Source organism: Amphiprion ocellaris, chromosome 8 (assembly GCF_022539595.1).
Source record: "Amphiprion ocellaris isolate individual 3 ecotype Okinawa chromosome 8, ASM2253959v1, whole genome shotgun sequence".
Classification (NCBI taxonomy): Eukaryota; Metazoa; Chordata; class Actinopteri; family Pomacentridae; genus Amphiprion; species Amphiprion ocellaris.
In genome coordinates, this window is record NC_072773.1 from 3,747,077 (window position 1) to 3,769,496 (window position 22,420).

The 22,420-nt window shown below is 42.3% G+C and overlaps 1 protein-coding gene across 1 annotated transcript; it reads right to left on the bottom strand.

Annotated features, from left to right (window-relative positions):
* Positions 1-8,748: 8,748 nt before the first annotated feature.
* Positions 8,749-21,900, bottom strand: adnpb (activity-dependent neuroprotector homeobox b). Its single transcript, XM_023273439.3, has 4 exons — positions 21,313-21,900; positions 14,965-15,081; positions 12,922-13,014; positions 8,749-12,770 (listed from the first exon to the last, which is right to left on the bottom strand). Exons 2-4 carry the CDS (start codon positions 15,070-15,072, stop codon positions 9,807-9,809), a joined length of 3,165 nt encoding a protein of 1,054 aa, XP_023129207.2. The 5' UTR covers positions 15,073-15,081; positions 21,313-21,900; the 3' UTR covers positions 8,749-9,806.
* Positions 21,901-22,420: the final 520 nt, after the last annotated feature.

Below are 22,420 nucleotides of genomic sequence, written 5' to 3' on the forward strand. Positions count from 1 at the left end.
TTAGCATCAGTTACCATGGTGATTTAACTGTTTAGCATCAGTTGCCATGGTGATTTAACTGTTTAGCATCAGTTGCCATGGTGATTTAACTGTTTAGCATCAGTTACCATCGTGATTTAACTGTTTAGTATCAGTTGCCATGGTGATCTAACTGCGCAGCGTCAGTTACCATGGTGATCTAACTGCGCAGTGTCAGTTACCATGGTGATGCAACTGTTTAAAGGTCTGGATTTAGGTTCACAGATGCTTTTAAAACAGAAATTTTTGTTGCAGAATTGATTAAATTCTGTGTTTTTGCAGCTACAAGTCAATGAACCGGCAGGATTGAAGGAAATTAATGAGCAGCTTTAAGTTCAAGGCTGTAAAATGGAGCACAGTTGTACATTTGCACCCAGAAAATACTGAGTTTCATGCGGATAATTTCCTGCTTTCTTGTGAATTTTTAATGCATGTCAGTTGTAATAACCTATATACAGCAAGTCAGTGTTTACAACAAATACATGGTTGGAAAGATTCCGAAAAAAAAGCGACTTTATCTTAAGTTTTTCATATATTTTTACAGTTCTACAACCTAAAATCAGTCATATTTGGCGGTGTAAATCTGGTCTTTTCTCCTTGTATCTTCTTCCCATCCTCCATCGACGTCTCTCTTCCCCTCTTACACCTCATGTTCCTCTCATGTTCTCCCCCCTCTTGTCTGTTCATATCGCATTTTTTTCCTGTGCCTCCTGAATGATTCAATCCCGCCGTATTCTTCTCCCCGTGAATCATTCACCGTGTGCAGCTCTCCCATAGCGGCTGCAGGAGGCGCTAGCGGCAGGTTAGCTCTGCAACCATCTCCCCCAGTCCTCCCCTCCTCCAACCTCCATCACCCAGCACTGCAGAAGAGGCCTCTTGTCTCCCCCGCAGTCTGCAAGGCCTTTCTTTAGCCTCCCCCCTCCGCCTCCCCCGCCTCCCCTCCTCTCTCTGCTGGTGTTATTGTCCCAGTTTCTCCGTGGACCCTGATCTGGATGACCTCTAGCGACATGCAATATTCAGAGGACGGGCAAGTTTTTACTTTTCGCATCCACAACATCACAAATTTGCTATTATCCACCTCCCCCTTTCTTCTTAATCCTTTTGTTTTATTGTCCAGAGAAGATGCCACTTTTCCCACAGGGGGCGCCCCTCACCTCTCGTCTCCCCTCTGCTCAGGTGGGTGCCGGGTCAGGAGGGGGCAAATAAACTGCAACCCTCAATTCATTTGGATGTTTTTGTCTCCTCTTTGTGTCTGAGACGCACTGGGGCCTCTCCTCCTCCGGCTACAGGGGGCGCCAGTCTCTCTCCACCAACCACCGCCATCTTTCTCCTCACCCCTCTCCCTCTTCCCCACCCCATCTCCTCCCCCTTCCCCCTCACTGAAAGGCTGTTAAGCGCTCCTTCTGCACACAGCACTGCAGATGAGGCCTCTCCGCCTCCCTCACAGCCAGCCAGGCCTCTCTCTCTCTCTCTCTCTCTCTCTCTCTCTCTCTCTCTCTCTCTCTCTCTCTCTCTCTCTCTCTCTCTCTCTCTCTCTCCTTCAGACTCCCCCACCACTCCCTCCCTCCCTCCCTCCCTTCCTCCCTCCTTCCCTCCCTCCCTCTCGCCTCCTTACAACAGCATAGCAACACTGACTCGCCAGCCAAGGAGAGTCTTGCCTCTTTCTCCCTCTTGCACTGGGGGTAATTTCCCTCCATTTTGGATTTCCTCCTCCTCCTCCTCCTCCCAGGGTGGTGAAGGATGGGAGTTTCATAAAACATAAAAGCAGTGGATCCACACATCTGATCGGTAGAACAGAAGACGTCAGTCACGTCTGATTGATCCCGACTCTGGGAGAGCAAAGAGTTAATAATGTAGCGTTCTAGTTCCTACCAGAGCTTCTCCATAGACCTCATCAAACTGGGTCCAACTGGTGGAGATGTGCAACCAAAGTGTCGCTGATTTTATCGACGTCAGTCCAGAAATGTCTTCATTCTGGAGCCACCAGGCAAAGAACCTGAGCTACATGAAGTTAAATGATCTTATTTTGCACATTTTCTTGCATTTCACTGTAATACCAGAACACAAAGCTATAAACTGCAGGTAACTGACACTAAAGATCATCCTGTACCATGGTGCCTCCATGTGAAGAATTTTTATTAATCTTGTGACAATTTTTCACGTTTTCCTATATGTCATTGTACTGTACCAGAACACAAAAGGTCAAACAACCTCGGTCCAGAAATATTTCAGTTCTGGTGTCTTAATGCAGCTGCATAATAAAGTTTATTAATCTTCTATTTTTTTCAAAAATGTTTTCTTACATACTTAAACTGCTCATTTTATTGCCATGGTGCCACCATGTAAAGAACTTCTATTAATCTTATGACTATTTTCATGCTTTCCTATACGTCATTGTACCAGAACACGAAAGGTCAAACTGAAACTGCATCACTTAAACTGCCTGACTTTATCAACCTCGGTCCATAAATGTCTTCATTCTGGTGCCACCATGCAAAGAACTTGAGCTGCATAAAGGTAAATAATCTTATTTTGGACATTTGTGTGTAGAGAAGTAAAACCCGAACACAAAAGGTCAAACTGTAAGTCCTGTGTCACCGAAACTACCTGATTTTATTAACCTCAGTCCAGAAATATTTCAATTCTGGTGTTGTAATGCAGCTGCATAATAAACTTTATTAACCTTCTGACTATTTTTTTCATGTTTTCATGAACAGAAACTGCCCTCCTTAAAGTAATAAAAGACCTCCTCCTGGCTGCTGACAGAGGAGAGAATGCAATTTTAATTTTTTTAGATCTGAGTGCAGCTTTCTACACTGTAGAGCAATTTTAATCTTAGAACTTGGGTTGGTGTCAGGGACACTGTTTGATTGGTTTTACTCCTTACTCCTCTTTTAGACAGAACCTACTCAGTCGCCATGGTAATCATTCCTCCTCTTCAGCTGCCATTACTTGTGGTGTACCTCAAGGTTCAATTTTAGGTCCACTTTTATTTTTATTGTTATATATAAACTTATTATCATTTGTACTATTTATTTTAATTGACTGCTCTCTTGCTTGATTGTCTGTGTTGCATGTTTTAACTGTCAAAGCACTTTGTGAATGCTGTTGTTAAGGGTGCTATATAAATAAAGTTATTATTATTATGTTTTCTTACATATCTGTGAGTAAAGCTTTATAAACTGAACACAAAGGGACAAACTGCAGGTATCTGACACTAAAAGTCATCCTGTATCACTTAAACGACCAGATTTTATTACCATGGTGCCTCCATGTAAAGAGCTTCTAGTAATCTTATGACTATTTTTCATGTTTTCTTACAAAATATCTGTGTGTAAAGATTTACACCACCATTAAAAAGTTTGGGGTCACTTAGAAATGTCTTTATTTTTGAAAGAAAAGCATTTTTTTCAGTGGGGATAACATTAAATGAATGATAAATCCAGTCTAGACTTTGTTCATGTGGTAAATGACTATTGTAGCTGGAAACAGCTGATTTTTAATGGAATATCTCCATAGAGGTACAGAGGAACATTTCCAGCAACCATCACTCCTGTGTTCTAATGCTACATTGTGTTAGCTAATGGTGTTGAAAGGCTCATTGATGATTAGAAAACCCTTGTGCAGTTATGTTAGCACATGGATAAAAGTGTGAGTTTTCATGGAAAACATGAAATTGTCTGAGTGACCCCAAACTTTGGAACACTAGTGTATAACCAGAACAAAAAGGGATAAACTGTAGCTCTATCACTTTAACTGCCTGATTTTATCAACCTCAGTCTAGAAATATTTCAATTCTGTTGCCACCGTGAAAAGAATTTAAGAGTATGAATAAAGTTTATAACTGTTGTGGCTACTTTTCATATTTTCCAACAACCGACATCATCCAATGTCACTGGAACTGTAGCTGATTTAATTAACCTCAGACATAAAATGTTTTCATGCTGGCGCCACCATGTAAAGAACTTTAGCTGTATAGATAAAGTTGATTATTCTTGTGACTATTTCTCATGTTTTCCTACATGTTATTGTACATCTTTTTGCAGAGATGTAAAACCAGAACACAAACTGACTAACCGTAGGTATCTGACACCAAAATTCACCCTGAAATGTTTTAATTCTGGTGCTACCATGAATAAAGTTTCTTAATCTTCCAGGTTTTCCAACATGTCATTGTACATCTGTGTGTAAGATCCTTTTCCTGTCATCCTTCATCTGTGTTTTTAATGGTAAAATACATATTGATGGCACCATTACTCTGCACACTTCATACCCTCAGTGCACCAGAAAAAAAAGAAAGAAAAAAAAAGCTCTGATCTTGTGAGGCTAAATTGCTTTCTTTTTTTTCCCCCATCACAGTTACCAAGCAATGCTAGATATTCCTGGCACCATTTCTGTGTCTTAACTTGTTTAAATATATATTTTCTGGTAGTAAAATCTCATCCAGAGACGACATCCTTCACCGCACAGCCCCAACAATGAAAAGCTCATTAAGATGTGCTGATGGATAATAGAAATGTCAAGATAATTCTGACCTGATTGGTAAAATGGAATATTCAATTGGCTAATTTTAACTCCGTCTTGATTAATTTGACTCCAGAGGAACGATCGCTGTCGTACCTGGAGGTTGCATGCTTCACTGTCTGCAAAACTCAGTGAGAAACTGAAAAAAAATGCAGAAAAACACAACAGGTATCTCCTTTAGAACCACAGAGGATTCATTTATCTGCACTCAGATAATTGTTAACTGATTTATGTGGGAAACCTTCAGCACCATCCAGATAAATGATGAATTAAAAGGGAAAAATCTGAATAAATGAGTGGAGGAACACAAAAAATGCAGCTGTTTCCACACAGGTGCACTCCTTGGTACGATTAACATCTAATCACGCTGTGTGGCATTTAGAAATATGCTAAGCAGGACTGGTTTGATCTGATTTTGGCAGGAAAAGATCTAAATGATACTCGAAGAGTTGGGGCTCCTGACGGCAGGAGCTTCAGTCACAAAGACAGCTCAGGCTTTGACATCTGGATTGACATCTACAGGAGAAAAGATCAGTCAATATAGTCTGAAATCACATTCGACAGTTGTAAATTAGTGCAATATGAGCGTTTCAATGATGGGAACAGCAACGTTACAGTAAAATTTAAGTCCAGAATCACTACATTACAAAAAAACAGAGTGTAGGGGTACAAAAACGACCAGGCAATATGACCCGATTAGTTATTTTCAATATATTTTTGTTGTAGTTTAGAGGAAAGGTTCGCTGCAAACCAACACAAATGTCCTCTGAGTGCTTTGATCTGATTCTGGCGGTAAAAGAAAAAAGATCTGAGTGATATTGGAAGAGTTGAGGCTCCTGACGGCAGGAGCTTCAGTCACAAAGACAGCATCTGGATTGAGATCTACAGGAAAAACATCAGTAAATAGGGTCAGAAATCACATTCAATAGCCGTAAATTAGTGCTATATGAGCGTTACAACGACGGGAGCAGCCTGTTAAGTTACGCAAAAAGTGATGCTACAGTAAGAACTAAGTTTAGTGGTGCAAAAACAACCCGGTAATACGATCCGATTAGTCATTTTCAACACATTTTTTGTGTAGTTTAGAGGAAAGGATTGCTGCAAACTAACACAAATGTCCTCTGAGAGACCTACCTTTATCCTATGATGGAGTATTTTTATCCAGATGGGATGACGGCGCCCCTGTTTAAAGGGCCAGAGGGGTCACTGCATGGTATAATGAGTATAAAAATGATCATATGCTATGACCAGATATCTAACTAACAACAAATTAATTGAACAGCTGTGAGAGATTTCAGACCAACATGTTAGACATCGCTCTCCGGCACCAAATGAGTAAATATCTACTGGAAAAATGGTGTTTATCCAACTAATAGAGATCATAAACTCTGGAAAATCAATTTTAAGGAGTAGTGAAGCTGCTCTGACATCATGTAGTCCAGAGGTGTCAAACATGTGGCTCACGGCCCAAAATCGGGCCTCCAGAGGGTCCAATCCGGCCCATGGGACGACTTTGTAAAACACAAAAATTCCAGAGAAGACATTAACTGCAGACTGTAAATTAGTAAAACTATAAATTTAAAATAATTTCTAGACCATGACAAGTTGTTTGATCATAAAGCAAAATACTACATTGTTCATTGTTATTTTGTCATTTTGTGTCACATTTTTGTAATATTGTCTTGTTTTTGTTGTTTCTTTGTCTGACTTGTCTCATGTTTTTGTCGTTTTGTGTTTCCTCTTTGTTTCGCTTGTGTTGTTCGTCTGTTTTCTTGTCGTTTTCTCGCTTTAGGCATTTTTTTGTCTCATTTGTGTAATTTTTTATCATTTTTGTAATATTTTGTGTTTGTCGCTTTTTGTCTTTTTTCGTCTGACTTTTGTCGTGTGTCATGTTTTTATCATTTTGACTCACTTGTCTTTTTTTGGTCTTTTTTGTCCATTTTTTGTTGTTGCTTTCTAACTTTTTTTGTCTAAGTTTTTGTCTCCTTTTTGTTTTGTATGCGTTCTCATTTTTTTGTCGTTTTCTCGTTTTTGTAATATTTGTCTTGTTTTGGTTGTTTTTTGATTTTTATCGTTTGTATCACAACGACAATTATTTTGTGTTTGTCTCACTTGTGTTGTTAGTCTATTTTTTGTCGATTTGTTTTGCTTGTGTCATTTTTTGTTTCATTTGTGATTTTTTGCTCCGTTTGTCCATTTTTTGTTGTTTTGTAACATTTTTGTCAATTTTTTTTTTGTTTTGTTTCATGTCATTTGTCACATTTTTGTCATTTTGTTTCTTGCTTTTTGTCAGATTTTTGTCATTTTGGTCGTTTTTTGTCTTTTATCAAGTAAAATACTATATTGTTCAGTTCCAGATACCTATGATTAAATGTTGTGTTCCTTTGTAGACACTCAGTGATCTGTAAATTGTAATGTGTAAATGATAAACTGAGGCTGAATGTTGAAATTTAACTTATTTTTCTTAACAAATATCAGGTTGTTCATAATATTTTGTAAAAAGATAATTCCTTCAATGTGAACATTTTCAGAATGTACTTTTTACACTAAAACAAAGGAGAAATTTGGAGTTGTGATTATTTATAGATTATTATGCTGTGACTTTACTGGTCACTGGAGATCAGATTGGGCTGAACATGGAACCTGAACTAAAATGAGTTTGACACCCCTGATGTAGTCCTTTGTGATCTGTTTGTAGCTCCTCTAAATCACACTGACGACTCACTTATTAACCCTGGAAGCTCCACATTGTCTACTTAAAAGTAAAGGTAAAACATTGTCATTATCATTCTACGTAGTTTTAAAAATGCATTTTTTTTTCTTGCTAGATGCATCATTTCAACAGAATGTGCCGTTTTGCAAGATGCATTTTTAACAGTTGACCAGAGATAAAAACAGACGTCATAAAGTGCAGCATTGATCTCAATCTTTGTGGTATGCGACTCCTGAAAAACAAACGTATGAACCCTCACCACGAGTTAGTTTTCACAATTTCACTTTAAGGACAAGCACTGTTTCACAAAACTAAACATTTTCTCAGCAAATGATCCGGAGGCCTTTTGGATTTATCCTTTCCCTCTCGGTCTTAAATTGACCAAAATAACTTGAAACCTGCCCAAAATTGTTCAAAGTGACTCAAAACTGGTCCAAATAAATTAAAAACTGTTAAAAAATGATTTGAAACTTGTTGAAACTGAATCCAAATTTGTTCAAAATTAGAGTATTTGAGTTATTACGGGCAATTTGAATCATTTTGGGACAACTTTGAAGCCAATAGTCTCTGGACATCATCTGTAGAAGGATGTTTCACCATGCAGAATGTTTCTCCAACAACTCGCTCCTTTGTTCACGTGAAATTGTCCAAATTGACTCAAAACATTTCCAAATTAACTAAAAAACTGACCAAAACAACTTGAAAACTATCCAAAATTACTTTAAGCTGGTCCAAAATGACTCAATTAGTTAAAAATTCCAATTTTAAAGTCACTTTGGACACATTTTTTTTGTCATTTTGGGCAATTTTGAGTCACACCAGTGTTATCAACACCTCTACAAACTCCAAAATACCTTCAAATCTGCCCAAAGTAACATAAAATTCTTCAAAGTGACTTAAAATTGGTCCAAATGAATTAAACACTGTTAAAAAAAATTTGAAACTTGGTGAAAATGACCCCCAATTTGTTCCAAATTACAGTATTTGAGGTGTTATGGGTGATTTGAATTATTTTGGGACAACGTTCTCCATGCTGAATGTATCTCCAACAACTTGCTCCTCTGTTCACTGTTTCTGAGCCATGCTGCATTTATTCTATTGATCCAGTCTATTTTATTTAGCGCTCAATATAAAACTGTCGAAATTAACTTGAAACCTGCCCAAAGTCACATAAAATTGCCCGAATTTACTCAAAATTTGCTAAAAGTAACACAAAAATGCCAAAAAAGACTGGAAATATGTTGAAAATGACTGAAAATTTGTTCAAAATGACAATATTTGAGTCAATATGGACAACTTTGAGTCTTGACTCACTTGTATAAAGAAGGTTTAACCACTTGTGTGTTTTGTTTTGGTCTGCACTAATTTAGCATAAATTGCAGAGTTGCAATATTTGCATAAAATACAACAAAACAAACACAAACAAAAGCTTTATAATGCTAATTTTCGTGCCTAAACCCATCTGTTCTTTAAGAAAACAGTGTCTCCACTGGTTCTGTGAGAAGCACAATTACAGCACTTTATTGTTCATAAATGCTTAAGTGAAAAATGAAAACATAAAACAAATACACACAATTCAAAGAACACATATTAAACACAACTATCTTTTCTGGAAACAGAAAAAAGAAAAAGGCTTTCACTTTTGCGGATGTCAGTATTGGTGGTTACTGTCCAGTCTCGCGGGAGGAAAAGAAACATCGAGCTAAAGTCGTGGAAATAGAAAGCAAGTAGAGCACAGTGGAGGCTAATGAGCAGAAAGGCTGCGAAAAGATGATGAAATGCAAGGAGAATAGTTCGGTGCCACTATTCTTTTAGAAGAGAAATCATAAAAAAAAGAGAAGATAAAACATAAAAAAATAAAATCTAATCAGGATAAAAGCAAAAACTAAATTATTTCATTTATATATAGATATATTATTTTGCAAAACAAAAAAAACTATTTTTTTTGTTAAAAAATAAACATATGAGAAAATACCAGCCACCAAAGCGACACCTATTGTTAAGCATACCGATGTAGAACATATGAGGCTACCTTACACACAGGTAATAGCAAATATTTAAGGGTACATGTACGGCAATGTCTGTCCAAACATGTCTAAAAGACTGTACAAATTTACACTAGCTAGCTCAGTATTTAACTACATGAAAAACGATGGATTATCTGGTCAGCTTCAGAGCTACACCTCAAAACAACTCAACATTTTCAGCCCCACTCAGAAGCTCGGCGGCTAAATCAACATTAATAACTCCTTATCTCAATGTAGTAAAGGATCTAGAAGGCAGAAAACTTCTTTTGTCTGTTTGTTTGGTGTAACTTCACTGTCTCTGACCACTTGAGGGGGAAAAAAAACATTAAAATTTAGTTCACAGATCTTTACATGGATCCTAGCTGCTCGTAGAGTCCCGCCTCTGGATGTCATTGGATGGCTTTTTTGGAGTTCTTCAGCGTCCTTCACTTCGTTGGAGGCAGATTTGTTGGCAGGAATCAAACCTTCAGCGTCTCTCTGACTGCGAGTCCTTTCTTTTTCTTGTTTTTTTGTATTTTTCTCTGTCAGACCTGCTGTTTGCCCAGCTGGGCTCCGTCTCTGCCGCTCCGTGCAGACGATGGAACAAACTTGGGGATAATGATGGGCAGAGTGTCTCTTCCTTTAGCAGCCGGCCGTCCTGAGCCCTCCGCTGGCCCGAAGCCGTTCTCCACGTGTCCTCCTTCGTCCTCGTCATCCTCGTCGTCCTCGTCGTCTTCATCGTCGTCGTCATCGTCTGACATGTCGTCCAGATCTGAAACAATCTTGGCCCCTGTCCTTGGCTCCATTCTCTCCTGAGCTCCAGTAAGCTGCCGGTTACCATGGCGACGCACCTCTCCCTCCAGTTCCTTGTTATCCTTCTGCTGCTCTTCCTCATCACTGTCAGAGTCGATGGCGATGGGTTCGGAGAGGTCTAGAGGCATTTTCTGTGGTAAGAGGCTGTTGATTGTCTTGGTTTGGTCTCTGCTGGCACAGTTGGGACTCGTGGCGGACGGTTTGGTGCCGTCCACGCTCCTGGCCGACTTCCCCTCCGGAGCTCCGTTAGCAGCCACCAGCTCCTTGTGTCTCTGCAGCGCCTCCTCCGACAAACCCATACGCGTCCTGGACGTCCGCCGTTTGCTCTGTCGGCCCTCGTACGAGCCGCCCTGAGCGAACGCCAGCTCGTGACTCACTTTGCTGAGCTCGTGCATGCTGAAGCCGAGCAGCACGCTGGAGCCCTGGGTCTCACACTCCTGGACGCATTTCCTCCTCCTGTTGACGAAGTGGCTGGAGATGTCGGACTTCCACAGCCACAGACTGGCCGCCAGCTTCTCCACCTCCCGCTGGGTCGGATACGGCGCCCGGTTGAAATACTGAGTTAAAAAAGCCTTCCTGGATTCATACGACTGGCTCTCATGTCCTTTGGGGTCCAGAGCCAGAACCACGGGCTCATCAGGATTCTCTACAAATGCTGACGGACCGTTGCTGTCCCGAGGGTGGGCCCGTTCCCCAGGAGGTCCCGGCCTCCTTCGTTTTGGTGCGCTGGTGTCAGAACTATCAAAGCTGGGCCGTTTGAGAGTGCTGCTCGGGGCCGGGCCGACCCGAGAGGAATGAGCCGCCCGGCTGTCCTGTCCATTCTGGGATTTCCCGACACCTCGACAGTGCACCAGGTGTAGCGTGATGGTGGAGGCCGTCATGTTACTGGTGTAAACCCCCAGACAGTGAATACACTTGTAGGTTAGTTTCTTTTCTACGGGGTGGACTGTCTGAATCACCTGGTGCCTCTCTCTCAGGTGGTGGGCCAGAGAGTCTGAGATCGGGCCCTTGAGGATGGAGAAGCAAAGAGGACACAGTGTTTTGCCTACATCCCTCTTGTAGGGCACCGAGGCCTGAGGAGCGCTCTTAGCTGGAGCTCCGTCAGAGGCTCCTGAAGGTGTTTTGGGCGGATGCTGAGGCATTAACCTCTTGGCTGATATTAGAGAAGCAGACAAGGCTGTGGACATGGAGGTGTTGTTGTTCTGAGCGTGAAACGCCACCGACTCCTCCGGAGCGTCCCTCATGTTGTACGTAGTGACGATCAACTGAACGTTTTTGGGATTTCCCTGCTGCAGCGTGAGGTCAAAGGTCAGAGGAGAGTCAGTTCGTGGTCCAACCCTCTCGTCTGGATGTGACAGCCGCATGTGAGCCACCATCTTCTCCACGTCATTGAAGGTGGCGCGACAGTGAGGGCAGGACAGACCGTGGATCAGCATGTGGTTTAACAGCGTGTCACTGGGGAGATAACGGTTGCAGTAGAGACACTTGCTGGTGAAGTTGTGGATCTTCATGATGTAGTTTGCCACAGCAGGCACCTTCTCTGCTTTGTGCTCTTTCTCAAAGTGAGAACTATAAACGTTCTCTGGGAAGAGCTCATTGCAGATGGTGCAGATTTTCCACTTCTGGGTGTACGACGTGCCGAGCACCGAGGAGCCTTTCTTGGCCGTGACGGAGGCCACAGTGGTAGCTGCTGCCTGGACACGTGAACCCAGCGGGTTGGATTTGAGTGAGGAAGAGGAACCAACAACCACTGGGCTCCGCAGGCTGCCTCCAGAAATAAGCTGCTTTGCTGCATGCGACTGCTGCGGCACAGAAACCTGGGCGTTCCCCGGTAAAGAAACCCTCACCTGCTGGTTTCCAACAGAGAACGGCTGCATGGATCCGGCCTTTAATCCTATCGCATCGTGTTTCATCCCAGATAGAAGACTCTGAGAACTGAAGCCGGTCTTTGAAGCGATGACGACTCGGCCCAGGTGCTGTGAGCCAGGTGACCTGGTGGTTGCCATGACGGCGCCTTTAGGGCCCATCCCAATGATGGTCTTGTCTCCATGCGTTTTGGGGGGGATCATGATGATGGGTTTGGGACGGGGGACGATCACGCTGGTGTGTCCGATCATTGCAGTCACCTGGTAGCCGATCCTCTCGTGGTCCTCAATCACGTGTTGGACCAGCGCCTCGTAGGTCCGTGGAACAAACAGACACTTCTTGCAGTGAATCTGGTTGCTGTTAACATTGTTTGTGTTACTACCGTCCATACTGCCACCATTCTGAGCGTTTGCTTTCTCTCCAGGCTTCACAATGTAGGGCTGGGCCACTTGCTGAAAGTGTTCCCGGTAGATGTGCTTTCGCACCACATTGTACAAAGGGTCCCTGTAGGTGCACTTCTTGCAGTAGTACACCGCCTGCTCCACGCTGTCCCCAGTCCTCTTCAGCATACCGTCCTTCATCATGATCCCACCAGCTCCTGCCACCATCCCACCGGGGCCCTGCCGCACGGTGTTATTAGGCATGTGGAACAGTTTAATGTGTGTTTCCAGAGTCTTTTTGTTGCCATTGTAAGTGCAGTAGGGGCAGTTGAGCAGAATGTTGTTCTCAAAGTCCTCGCTGTGGACATTACGGAAGTGGCTCTTGTATGCAGAGAAGTACTTGGATGAAAAGAGGCAGCCAGAGCAGCAGAAAGGCTTTGATCTGTAGTCCTGGAGATACAGAGAGGAGGAAAGACTTTATGAGCGCTTTGACTGAGAGACATAAAACACCGTGCATTCATACATTTTTATGTTGATGTGACATCTACAAACCTACAATAATACAACAGAATATATCTGAGAACATCTAGATGTCACTAACCTGGACTTTGGTATGTGATGGTTCCCACATGCACACATCCTCCCAGCTAGTGTGCTTTATGTACACCTCAGGAGGAGTGAAGTCTTTATAGTCCTGACAAAAAAAGAATTCAGAATTAATACAAGGTGGAACAAAGACACAACGAACCAGGAGAAAACATCAGCAGATATATTAGACGTATGTAGAGCTGGGGAAATATTTCTGTTTCTGATGATGCACCTTTACACCAGGACTTGAAGGAGGTTCTGTGTAAATGTAGGCAAAAGATATGTTGATATTTAAGACTCCAAAATGTTCCTCTGCTGCTCTGCATTCCAGTTAAACGCTGATTAGAAGATTTATGACTATTTCATAAGGTGTATATGTTTGTATAATGTTGGAGCTGGAAAATAAGCTAATATTGTAGTTTCTGGTCCATAGTTGTCGTGTCTGAATGAATGACACGTTAATTACTTTGTACATCTAAAACTCCATCTAATGTGAGCAAATCTGTATAATTCTCCCTGTTTGTGCCCAAGATTTTTATGCAATTCACACAACTGGAAGCTGAACTATGTTAGGTTTCTGCTCTTCAACCATGAGAGCATCTTTCTCCAACGCTAAGTGAGGCCTAACAGAACGGGGTCACGGTGTCAGCGAGGCCGATCACAATACTGTAACTGCTACATTACATGAATTCAGTTCATAAATTCACACTGTAACTCATCATCTACATTCATGCAGCAGCTCCAGGGACCTCACTGCCGAATCCTCACAAGCAGAGAGCCAAATTAACTGATCCCTATGCTTCCAAAAAGGAAAAATATGATGCTGTCCTTATAACAATCATAAAAGGAACTCTGGAAGCTTCTTAATAAACGGCTAAAACCACTGTAAACCAGGAGTGTCAAACTCATTTTAGTTCAGGATCCACATTCAGCACAATTTGATCTCAAGTGATCAGTAAAATCAGAGCATAATAACGTATAAATAACCACAACTCCAAATTTTTCCTTTTACTTTATGATCAAAACAACAAAAGTCAGACAACAAAAAAGGGAAAAAAAACAGGTCAAAATATTTAAAAATTATGAGTAAAATGACAAAAATGAGACACAAAACAACAAAAAATTAAACAAACAAGACAAGACAAAAAAAGCAGACAAAAAGTTACACAAATGACACGAACAAGACCAAAAATTACAACAATGAGAAACAAAACAACAAAAAAATAGACAAACGACACAAGCGAGACAAAAAGGAAACACAAAACAACAAAGATGAGAAACAAAATGACAAACGCACGAGACAAACGACTAAAGTCAGACAAAAAAAAAAAAACCCCGACAAAAACAAGACAAAATATTACAAAAATGAGACACAAAGCGACAAAAGAACAATGAACAATCTAAAATTTTACTTTATGATCAAAACAACTTGTCATGGTCTGGAAATTATTTTAAATTTATAGTTTTACAAACTTAAAATTTGTAGTTAATGTCTTCCCTGTAAGTTTTACTCTTTATAAAGTCGAGACACAAAATGCCAAAACTAGAAATAAAACCACAAAAAATGAGAAATCACACAAAACAAAAATAAAAGAGACAAATATTTAGACAAAAAAAGTTACAAAGCAACAAATAAATGGAGAAACGACAAAAACGAGACAAAAAACACAGAAGTGAGAAATAAAATGACAAAAATGAGACAAAATAGTACAAAAATGAGACACAAAACGACAAAAGACAAAAAATTCCACAAACAGACAAAAAAACTGACAAAAGCGAGAAACAAAATGACCAAAACATGAGACAAACGACAACAGTCAGACAAAAATGAGACACAAAATGACAAAAGAATAATGAGCAATCTAGTATTTTACTTTATGATCAAAACAACTTGTCATGGTCTAGAAATTATTTTAAATTTATAGTTTTACTGCAGTTAATGTCTTCTCTGACAAAGTCGTCCTACGGGCCAGACTGGACCCTCTGGCGGGCCGGTCTCGGCCCGCGGGCCGCATGTTTGACGCCCCTGCTGTAAAGTGTAAAAACGGCTGCTTACCTCCAGGTGATCTCTGCAGAACTCCAGGCCGATGTCTCCCAGGACCTTCTTGACATTTTTCCTCGCTTTCCGCAGACTGCCCAGGTTATTGACGGGGAGCTGGAACATTCTGCCTGCCTGGATAGAAAACACACACACAGGACGTCATCAGCAGGTGGAGGGAGGGTCCAACCTGGACAGGTGTCTGGTAACTGAAGCCGAGGATCAGGAAATAAACAGTGAACTCTCCTTTAGTAACAGCAAGTTAACTGTTTATTTCCTGACCTTTGGCTTCAGTTGACAAACTTACAGTTAACAAGGAAGATGTACTCAAAAGGCCTTGCAACTTTTAACCATCTGTTAAATTATTACTTTTGGCATCAAGACATAATTACAGACAACTAGTATTTGTGCCATTTGTAGCTAGAGTCACCTGGGTCATGAGGCTGTTCTGCAATAGATTATGAAGCCAAAACATGCCCTCTTATTCCCAAATCACAGGTTTGTGGACAACATTAGTAGTGGCTCTGCTCCATTCAACAGTCCCAGTAGGATGTGACAGTACGGACAATACAAGAACCCTAAGACAAAAGCAGCCAAATTTAATTTTAAACAACTACACACCTGTGTTCTTCCTGTCCAACTGGCCTGATAGCAAAGCTTCAAATCCACAACAAAGAGTTTAATAGGCTGACACAAACAGGGTTCCAGAAAAACCTTTTCAGGCTCCACAGTCACAAAACATAAAAAGGCACCTTTTGGAGTTTTTGAACTGCAGCAGTGCTACGGAGCGGGATTTTTTTATGAGTAGGTCATTGTGATGGATGTGTCATTCATGTGCACAAGGATGCTCACCCACACTGGTGACGAGACACACAACGCTGCCAGTGGCTCACACTGTTTCACACGTCGGCAATGTGCAAAGACGTGCAGAAATGCAGCGGCAAAGACACACGATGCATTCTGGTGAGTAACACCGAATGTGAAAAATAACTGTTGTTATTAAGGGAGCTTTGTTTACACGAAGCTTAGCTCGATGATTCGCTTTTGGGTCATTCTGCCTCAATTCATCAAATGCTCCACGCCTCACTCTCATCAATTTGACAGATTTTATTTAAAAAGTGGTGAACGTTGATTGAGTTGATCGTATGTAAAATATGGGCTCATAGGTGACATTAGTTTTGGAGTTATGAATTCTTAAACAAGGGGGAGTCTTGTCAGTTTTTGCATAATTATTCCGCCAAGGAACGTGGCGGAGTTATGTGATGATCAGCGTACGTTTGTCCTTCTGTCTGTGTGCAACATTTCTCAAAAACAGACGAACGGATTTGGATGAAATTTTCAGGGAAGGTCAGAAATGACACAAGGACCAAGTGATCAGATTTTGGCAGTGATGCAGCTTATAGTCTGGATCCATGGATTTGTTTAAGATTTCTGTATCATTACCAGATAGCGGCAAGGCGTCACTGTAACCATGACAAGTGAACACTGTGTCAGCTACCTGCTGACGATCACGATTGTGATCCTACTACAAATCCACCACTGAGGATTATCAGGACTATGGATTAAATTGTGGGGGTGTTTCTGAGTCCCATCAATTTCCACCACCCGCTACATATTTAGGTCACATGATTCGGTATCCATACATAACGTACACATGCATAACACACACCTGTGCTCAGCACAAGGTCATTTTGTTTGTGGGTACATCTATATTAAATGGACACATTCTATGCTGCTGTGATTTCTGATCATCAATAACTAATAAAAAATTGCTGCATTTCTGACAATGCCATATGGGGGAATGAGCAGCCTTGGAGGAGTACTGTGCTCTTTAATGGTACAAACCTGCTTTGATAGAATAACACAAACCAGTTATATGATGATGTAAATATGGCTAAAAAATTCCAATGTTTCTGTTTACTCTAATATTCCACCACATTTAACCCATCATATAACTGGTTTGTATTATTCTATCTCAACAAGGTTGTAACACTGAAGATCAAATGTACATATCAGTGAACCTGCAAGATTTCAAGACTCTATCCATATGATTTCTTCAGTTATGACACTTCAAACATTGATCCACAGACTGGCGCAAAAAAAAAAAACACAAGGCAAAAATTTTACATACTAACATGCACAGACAAAAAAAACTCCAACACAGATGAGATTGTCAGGTGTGGACTTTTTTTTTTTTTTTTTTAAATATGATGAATTGAGGTGGAATGACCTGGTTTTGCATTGTGAGCCTCATGTCTACTAAACCTACAAAGAAAGACCTGACAAAATGGTGTATTTTTTTAAGTTACAGCACACAGACGTTTTGATCTGACCTCTTTTAACCCAAGTTTAGCAGTGAAACATTGCTAACAGGAAGACAAACCAGCATCCTCTCATTCATCACGTCATTATCAATATCAATAGAGTTATTATTTAAGGAATCACAGTTTGACAGAAGAAGTAAATGCTATCAAATTAACTTCTACCATTATTCATCATATGACATGAAGCTAAGTTCAGTGACTTGCAGTTATACTTTTACTTTGTGAATCCAAACTCCAGTGACGCTACCAAAAGACCTGACAAAATTTACAACATCCTGAAGTTTTGATCTGACCCAGCTTGAGTGGTCAAAGGTGGCTAACAGAAAGACAAACCCAATGGTTCCATCCAAAATAAAGTGAAACCAACATCCTTCCATTCATCATTCAATGAACATCATCTATAGGTTCATGACTTAAAGAGTCACAGTTTGCCAGAAGAATTAAATCCTATTAAATCCACTTCTATCATTATTCAACATATTACAAGAAGCTAAACTCAGTGATTTAGGGTTAGCCTTTTATTTCCTGAACCTAAAGTTTAATGACGCTCCCAAAAGACCTGACTAGATTTTCTTTTTTCGGTTACAACATCCTGAAGTTTTGATCCAACCCAACTTTAGTGGTCAAAGGTGGCTACCAGGAAGACAAAGCCAATGGTTCCATACAAAATAAAGCTAAAACAACATCCTTTCATTGGTGAAAAAAAGACGACAAAATATACTGAAGCTAGTGTAAAGAGGCTGAAACATACTGGAAGCCAATATAACAAGACTAAAACACACTGGGAGTCAGTTTAAATAGGCTGAAACATACTGCTAGCCAATAGAAAGAGGATAAAACAGACCAGGAACCAGTTTGTCAAGGTTGAAACATACTGGGAGCCAATATGAAGAGGCAGGAATTACTGGGAGCCAGTGTAACGAGGATGAAAGAATAACGACCATGAATATGAACAACCGGCGAACAATAGTACATCAGTGTCAAACATGTCATTTCCTCTCCAGCAGGTGGCGCTATGACTGTGAGTAGACATTGGCATATGGATGTCATCAGGCAGGACTGTGATCAATCATGTAAAGTTTGAGGCAGATTGCAACATTTAGAGGGGATTTACACTACACTTCCTGTTTCATGGTGAAGCATCAAAGTTAAGGGGACCATGGCAACGCAATTTGACTTATGCTGAAGACTTTGACAAGTTTTCATCCATAAGGCATGTTGTATATACTGTCCAATTTGAGGTCTCTTGGAGTGATGCCCTGTGAGTTTACAGCTATTGAAAATGACAAAAATTACCAAATTTCTCACAGTTAATTCAAAATGGCAGACTTCCTGTTGGCTTTAGGGTATGAGTCCAAGAGCCACCATTCGATGCTCGCACCTTAAGAAAGCTAAACCAACATCCTCTCATTTATCATTCAATTAACACCATCTATAGGATCATGATTTAAAAAGTCAGAGTTTACACAAAGTCACATTACATGAAGCTAAGCTCAGTGATTTGCAGTTCTACTTTTGCACTGTGGGCCTGATTCCAGCTAAGACAAAATTATCTTTTTTTCTCTCAAAGTTCTGATCTGACCTGGCTGAACCAAACTTTAGCCGTCAAAGGTGGAGAACAGAAAGGCCAGGTCACTGCTACCATACAAAATAAAGCTAAACCAACATCCTCCTGTTCATCGTTCAATGAACACCATCTACTGGTTCATTATTTAAAGAGGCACTGTTTGCCAGAAGAAGTAAGAAGAAGTCACTTCTATCATTATTCGTCATATTACACAAAGCTAAACTCAATGATTTGCGGTTATACTTTGCACAAAATTACATGTTTTTTCGTTACAACAGACTAAAGTTTTGATCCGACACAACTTTAGCAGTCAAAGGTGGCTAGCAGAAACACAAACCCGCTGGTTTCATACAAAAGTTAAGCTCACTGATTTGTAGTTCGACTTTTGAACTGTGGGCCTGATTTCTGCTAAAACTACAAAAAAAAGAACAGACAAAATTATCTTTTCCTTTCTCGAAGTTCTGATCTGACCTGGCTGAACCCAACTTTAGTGGTCAAAGGTGGACAACAGAAAGGCCAAGTCACTGGTTCCACTCAGAATACAGCTCAACTAGCATTCTCCTGTTCACGTGCCATCATCAGTACTGTCAGACTGACTATTCAAAGAAGCACACCCCAATAAATGCACTTCCATCTGTTCAGATCAAAGCTCTAACATTGTAAGGTCAAAGGTCACAGATGCACAATGACCTACAATGACAACAGCTCCAACAAACAGCAAACTGCAGCTTGTTTCACTTTCTAGAAAACAGCAGAAGAAGAAAAGGGGGACGACAACGTGAGGTTCCACCAACTGTGTGACCCAGCGAGAAGACAATCCTGTCCATCCGTCTGTCTCACACTTCCCCCTGCTTCCTCCCGTGACTCGTAGGTGGCGCTAGAGAGAGGCCTCCATTATGTAAGCCTACCTATATTCTGCCTGCCCCCTTTTTTTTCTCCCTCGCCTCACAAGGCCATCACAGAATGGCGCCTCCTATTGAGTCAGCAGCAGCCTCTACAATATGTCTGCAGTGGAGGGAGGTGGAGGGAGAGAGAGGGGGGAGGGAAGGGATGTTGGAAGGGAGGAAGGGGGAGGGACAGAAGGAGGCGAGAGAGATCAGGGAAGAGGTGGGGGGGAGGGCGAGAGACAGAGAGAGAGAGAGAGAGAGAGAGAGAGAGGATGAGGTGGAGAGGGTGAGGGAGCTGGGAGGGAGAGATGAGAGAGGAAAGGGGAGAGGAGGGAGAGCGAGCAACGGAAGAGGAAGAGGGGGAAGGGATGGGGAGGCAGGGAGGGAAGGAGGCAGGGAGGTCGGACAGACAGGCTTGGAGAGGGGGGAGAAAATGGGAGAGGGTGAGAGAAAGAAGGGGGCGACGGATGGGAGGGGGAGGAAGCAAAGCAAAAAAAAATGGGAGAGAGAGGCATAAAAGCCAAGGAGAGGCTGACTGAGTGGGAGGAAAAGGGAGGGAGACGGGAGGGAGGGAGGAGAGGCAGGAGGAGGCTGCTGTCGGCTCTGCTGGCAGAAAACAGGTTTCCCCCTTTTACAGTGGTGAAAAACAGCAAAAAGAAGAAGAAGAATCAAAACCAAGAGGCCTCGGGTTTCCTCAAAGCTGTTTCTCCTCCTATAATGTGTTTGCAGCTTCAGGTGACATCTACAGTGATGGCAGGAAAAACAAAAAGTTGCACAGAGGTTAGTCGCAAAATGCACACCTGTCTGCAGCCATTAGTGGGAAAAGTTGTGGTCTGAGAGCAAATCGATAGATCAATAGATATATATAGATACATAGATAGATAGGTTAGTCATCTCCTTGGGGAAATTCAAGGTATCCACACATGTCACATTCAAGAAGATAGATATAATGTTTGTTGATGTTCCTAACTCCAATCATAATGTCACACCTTATAAATCAAGATGTGAGAGCATCACAACCCCAAGTGTCACCTTTAAATGTTTGGTTTTCCACATAAAAAACTCACATGATCCCATTATTTCAGTGCCCACAACACAACAGAAAAACTACACGAGCTGCACTTCCATCAGCTTCCCTCCACGTTTGGATAATCGGCTCCGGTGTGGATACAAACAAACCAGATCGTAACATCTCTGATCAACATCTGGCACAATCCGGATCGATAGCTTTGGCAGGGAGCTGCTGCTGCTGCTGCCGCTGACAAATAATGGGGGCACACGGCGCCAGGCTAGCATGCTAAGCTAGCTCAACTCGCACCAACAACACGGGCTGTTCTTAAACTCAAAGCTGCCATTTCTGCCCGTGATTCCGTTAAAAATATATTCTAGCGTTGTAAACAAACCAGCCGAGGGGATCGACTGAACTTAGCGCCGCCGTTACTTCCAGAAAACGGACTGTTCGGACAGCCAAGTTACCTCAGCTGTAGTTCACCGCCACCCATCGCATCTCCGCAGGTAGCCGCCGCTAGCAGCGAACTCTCTCCGCCCGGAGGGTGAAGCCCAGCGGCGTTATGACACACAAGTTTACCTGCTCTCACATCCAGCGCTCCCGTGTGAGTGAAGCGAGCCACCTCCGGGCTGCGTGAAGCGACGTGCGGACACTTTCCGCCCGCTCAGATATCCCGGTTATATCCGTTCAGGTGACCACTGGAGAGCCAGACAGCCAGCCAGCCAGCCGCCCGGCCGTCGGTATACCCTCCAAACCCTCGCCGACAACGGGCTGTCCTCTTCCCTGTGGCCGGGAGCCTCCGAGCCTCATGAGACAATCAGAGCGTCCATTCCCCGGGGCGGTGAGGGCGGACACATGTCCCGGTGCTGGGGAGCAACTACCGGCGGAGACAACGGTACCTATGATTGCCTGGCAGCCGATAACTCTGAGCCCATTCTCCTCTCTGACAGACAATACACATCCAGCGGAGAAACTGCCCTATCCAAAATGGCGCAAATAAAAGGGGCGGAAGTGACATCGACTTCATTAGCATAAATAATCTCCCCTCGCGAGCCCCGGCTCATTAAAACTCTTGATTGGTTTCTCAATCACTTTGGCCAATTAAGCCAATAAAAGATAAAACAACTAAAGCATTCCGTCCCGGTGAGGCTCCAGGGGGGCCTCGGGTTTCTGCGGCCGGCTCCGTGGGGTAAACAACCCGGCGCAGCAGTGGCGGGAAGCGGCCGACAGCGGGCGTCCTCCTGGAGCGGGTTACTAAGGCTGAGGCGCATGCGCGGTGCGGCTACATCTGGCGTCCCTCCTCCCCTCCCACCCTGCGGAGAGTCGGATGCACACAGAGCCTCAGCACTCAGCTGGAGCCGCACAACCAACGGCAGGTGGCGCTGTAGGATCTGAGCGGCCGGGACTACTTTCCTGCACAGGGGCAGCAGGTCAGTCATAAAGAAGATTTAAAAGCAGCGAGAAAAATGAGAAACAGCAACAGAAATCACCGTGAAACACGCTGAATACAAACACAGCAACACCTGAAGGTCACCTGGAGCTTCTGTGTGAGGAGTCTGCATGTTCTCACCTTTACCTGTGTGGGTTTTATGCAGGTGTTTCAGCTTCCTCTATTTAAAACACGCATAGTAGCTTTAATTAATGGTTCTCAACTGGGTGTAGCACATTTTTAATTACAGTATATTAT

Coding starts and splice junctions, on each gene's coding strand:
- adnpb (XM_023273439.3), bottom strand. CDS start 15,072: ATGTTCCAGCTCCCCGTCAATAACCTGGGCAGTCTGCGGAAAGCGAGG. Junction 13,015..14,964: donor TCTGCAGAGATCACCTGGAG/GTAAGCAGCCGT, acceptor TTTTTTTGTCAG/GACTATAAAGACTTCACTCC. Junction 12,771..12,921: donor CATCACATACCAAAGTCCAG/GTTAGTGACATC, acceptor CTGTATCTCCAG/GACTACAGATCAAAGCCTTT.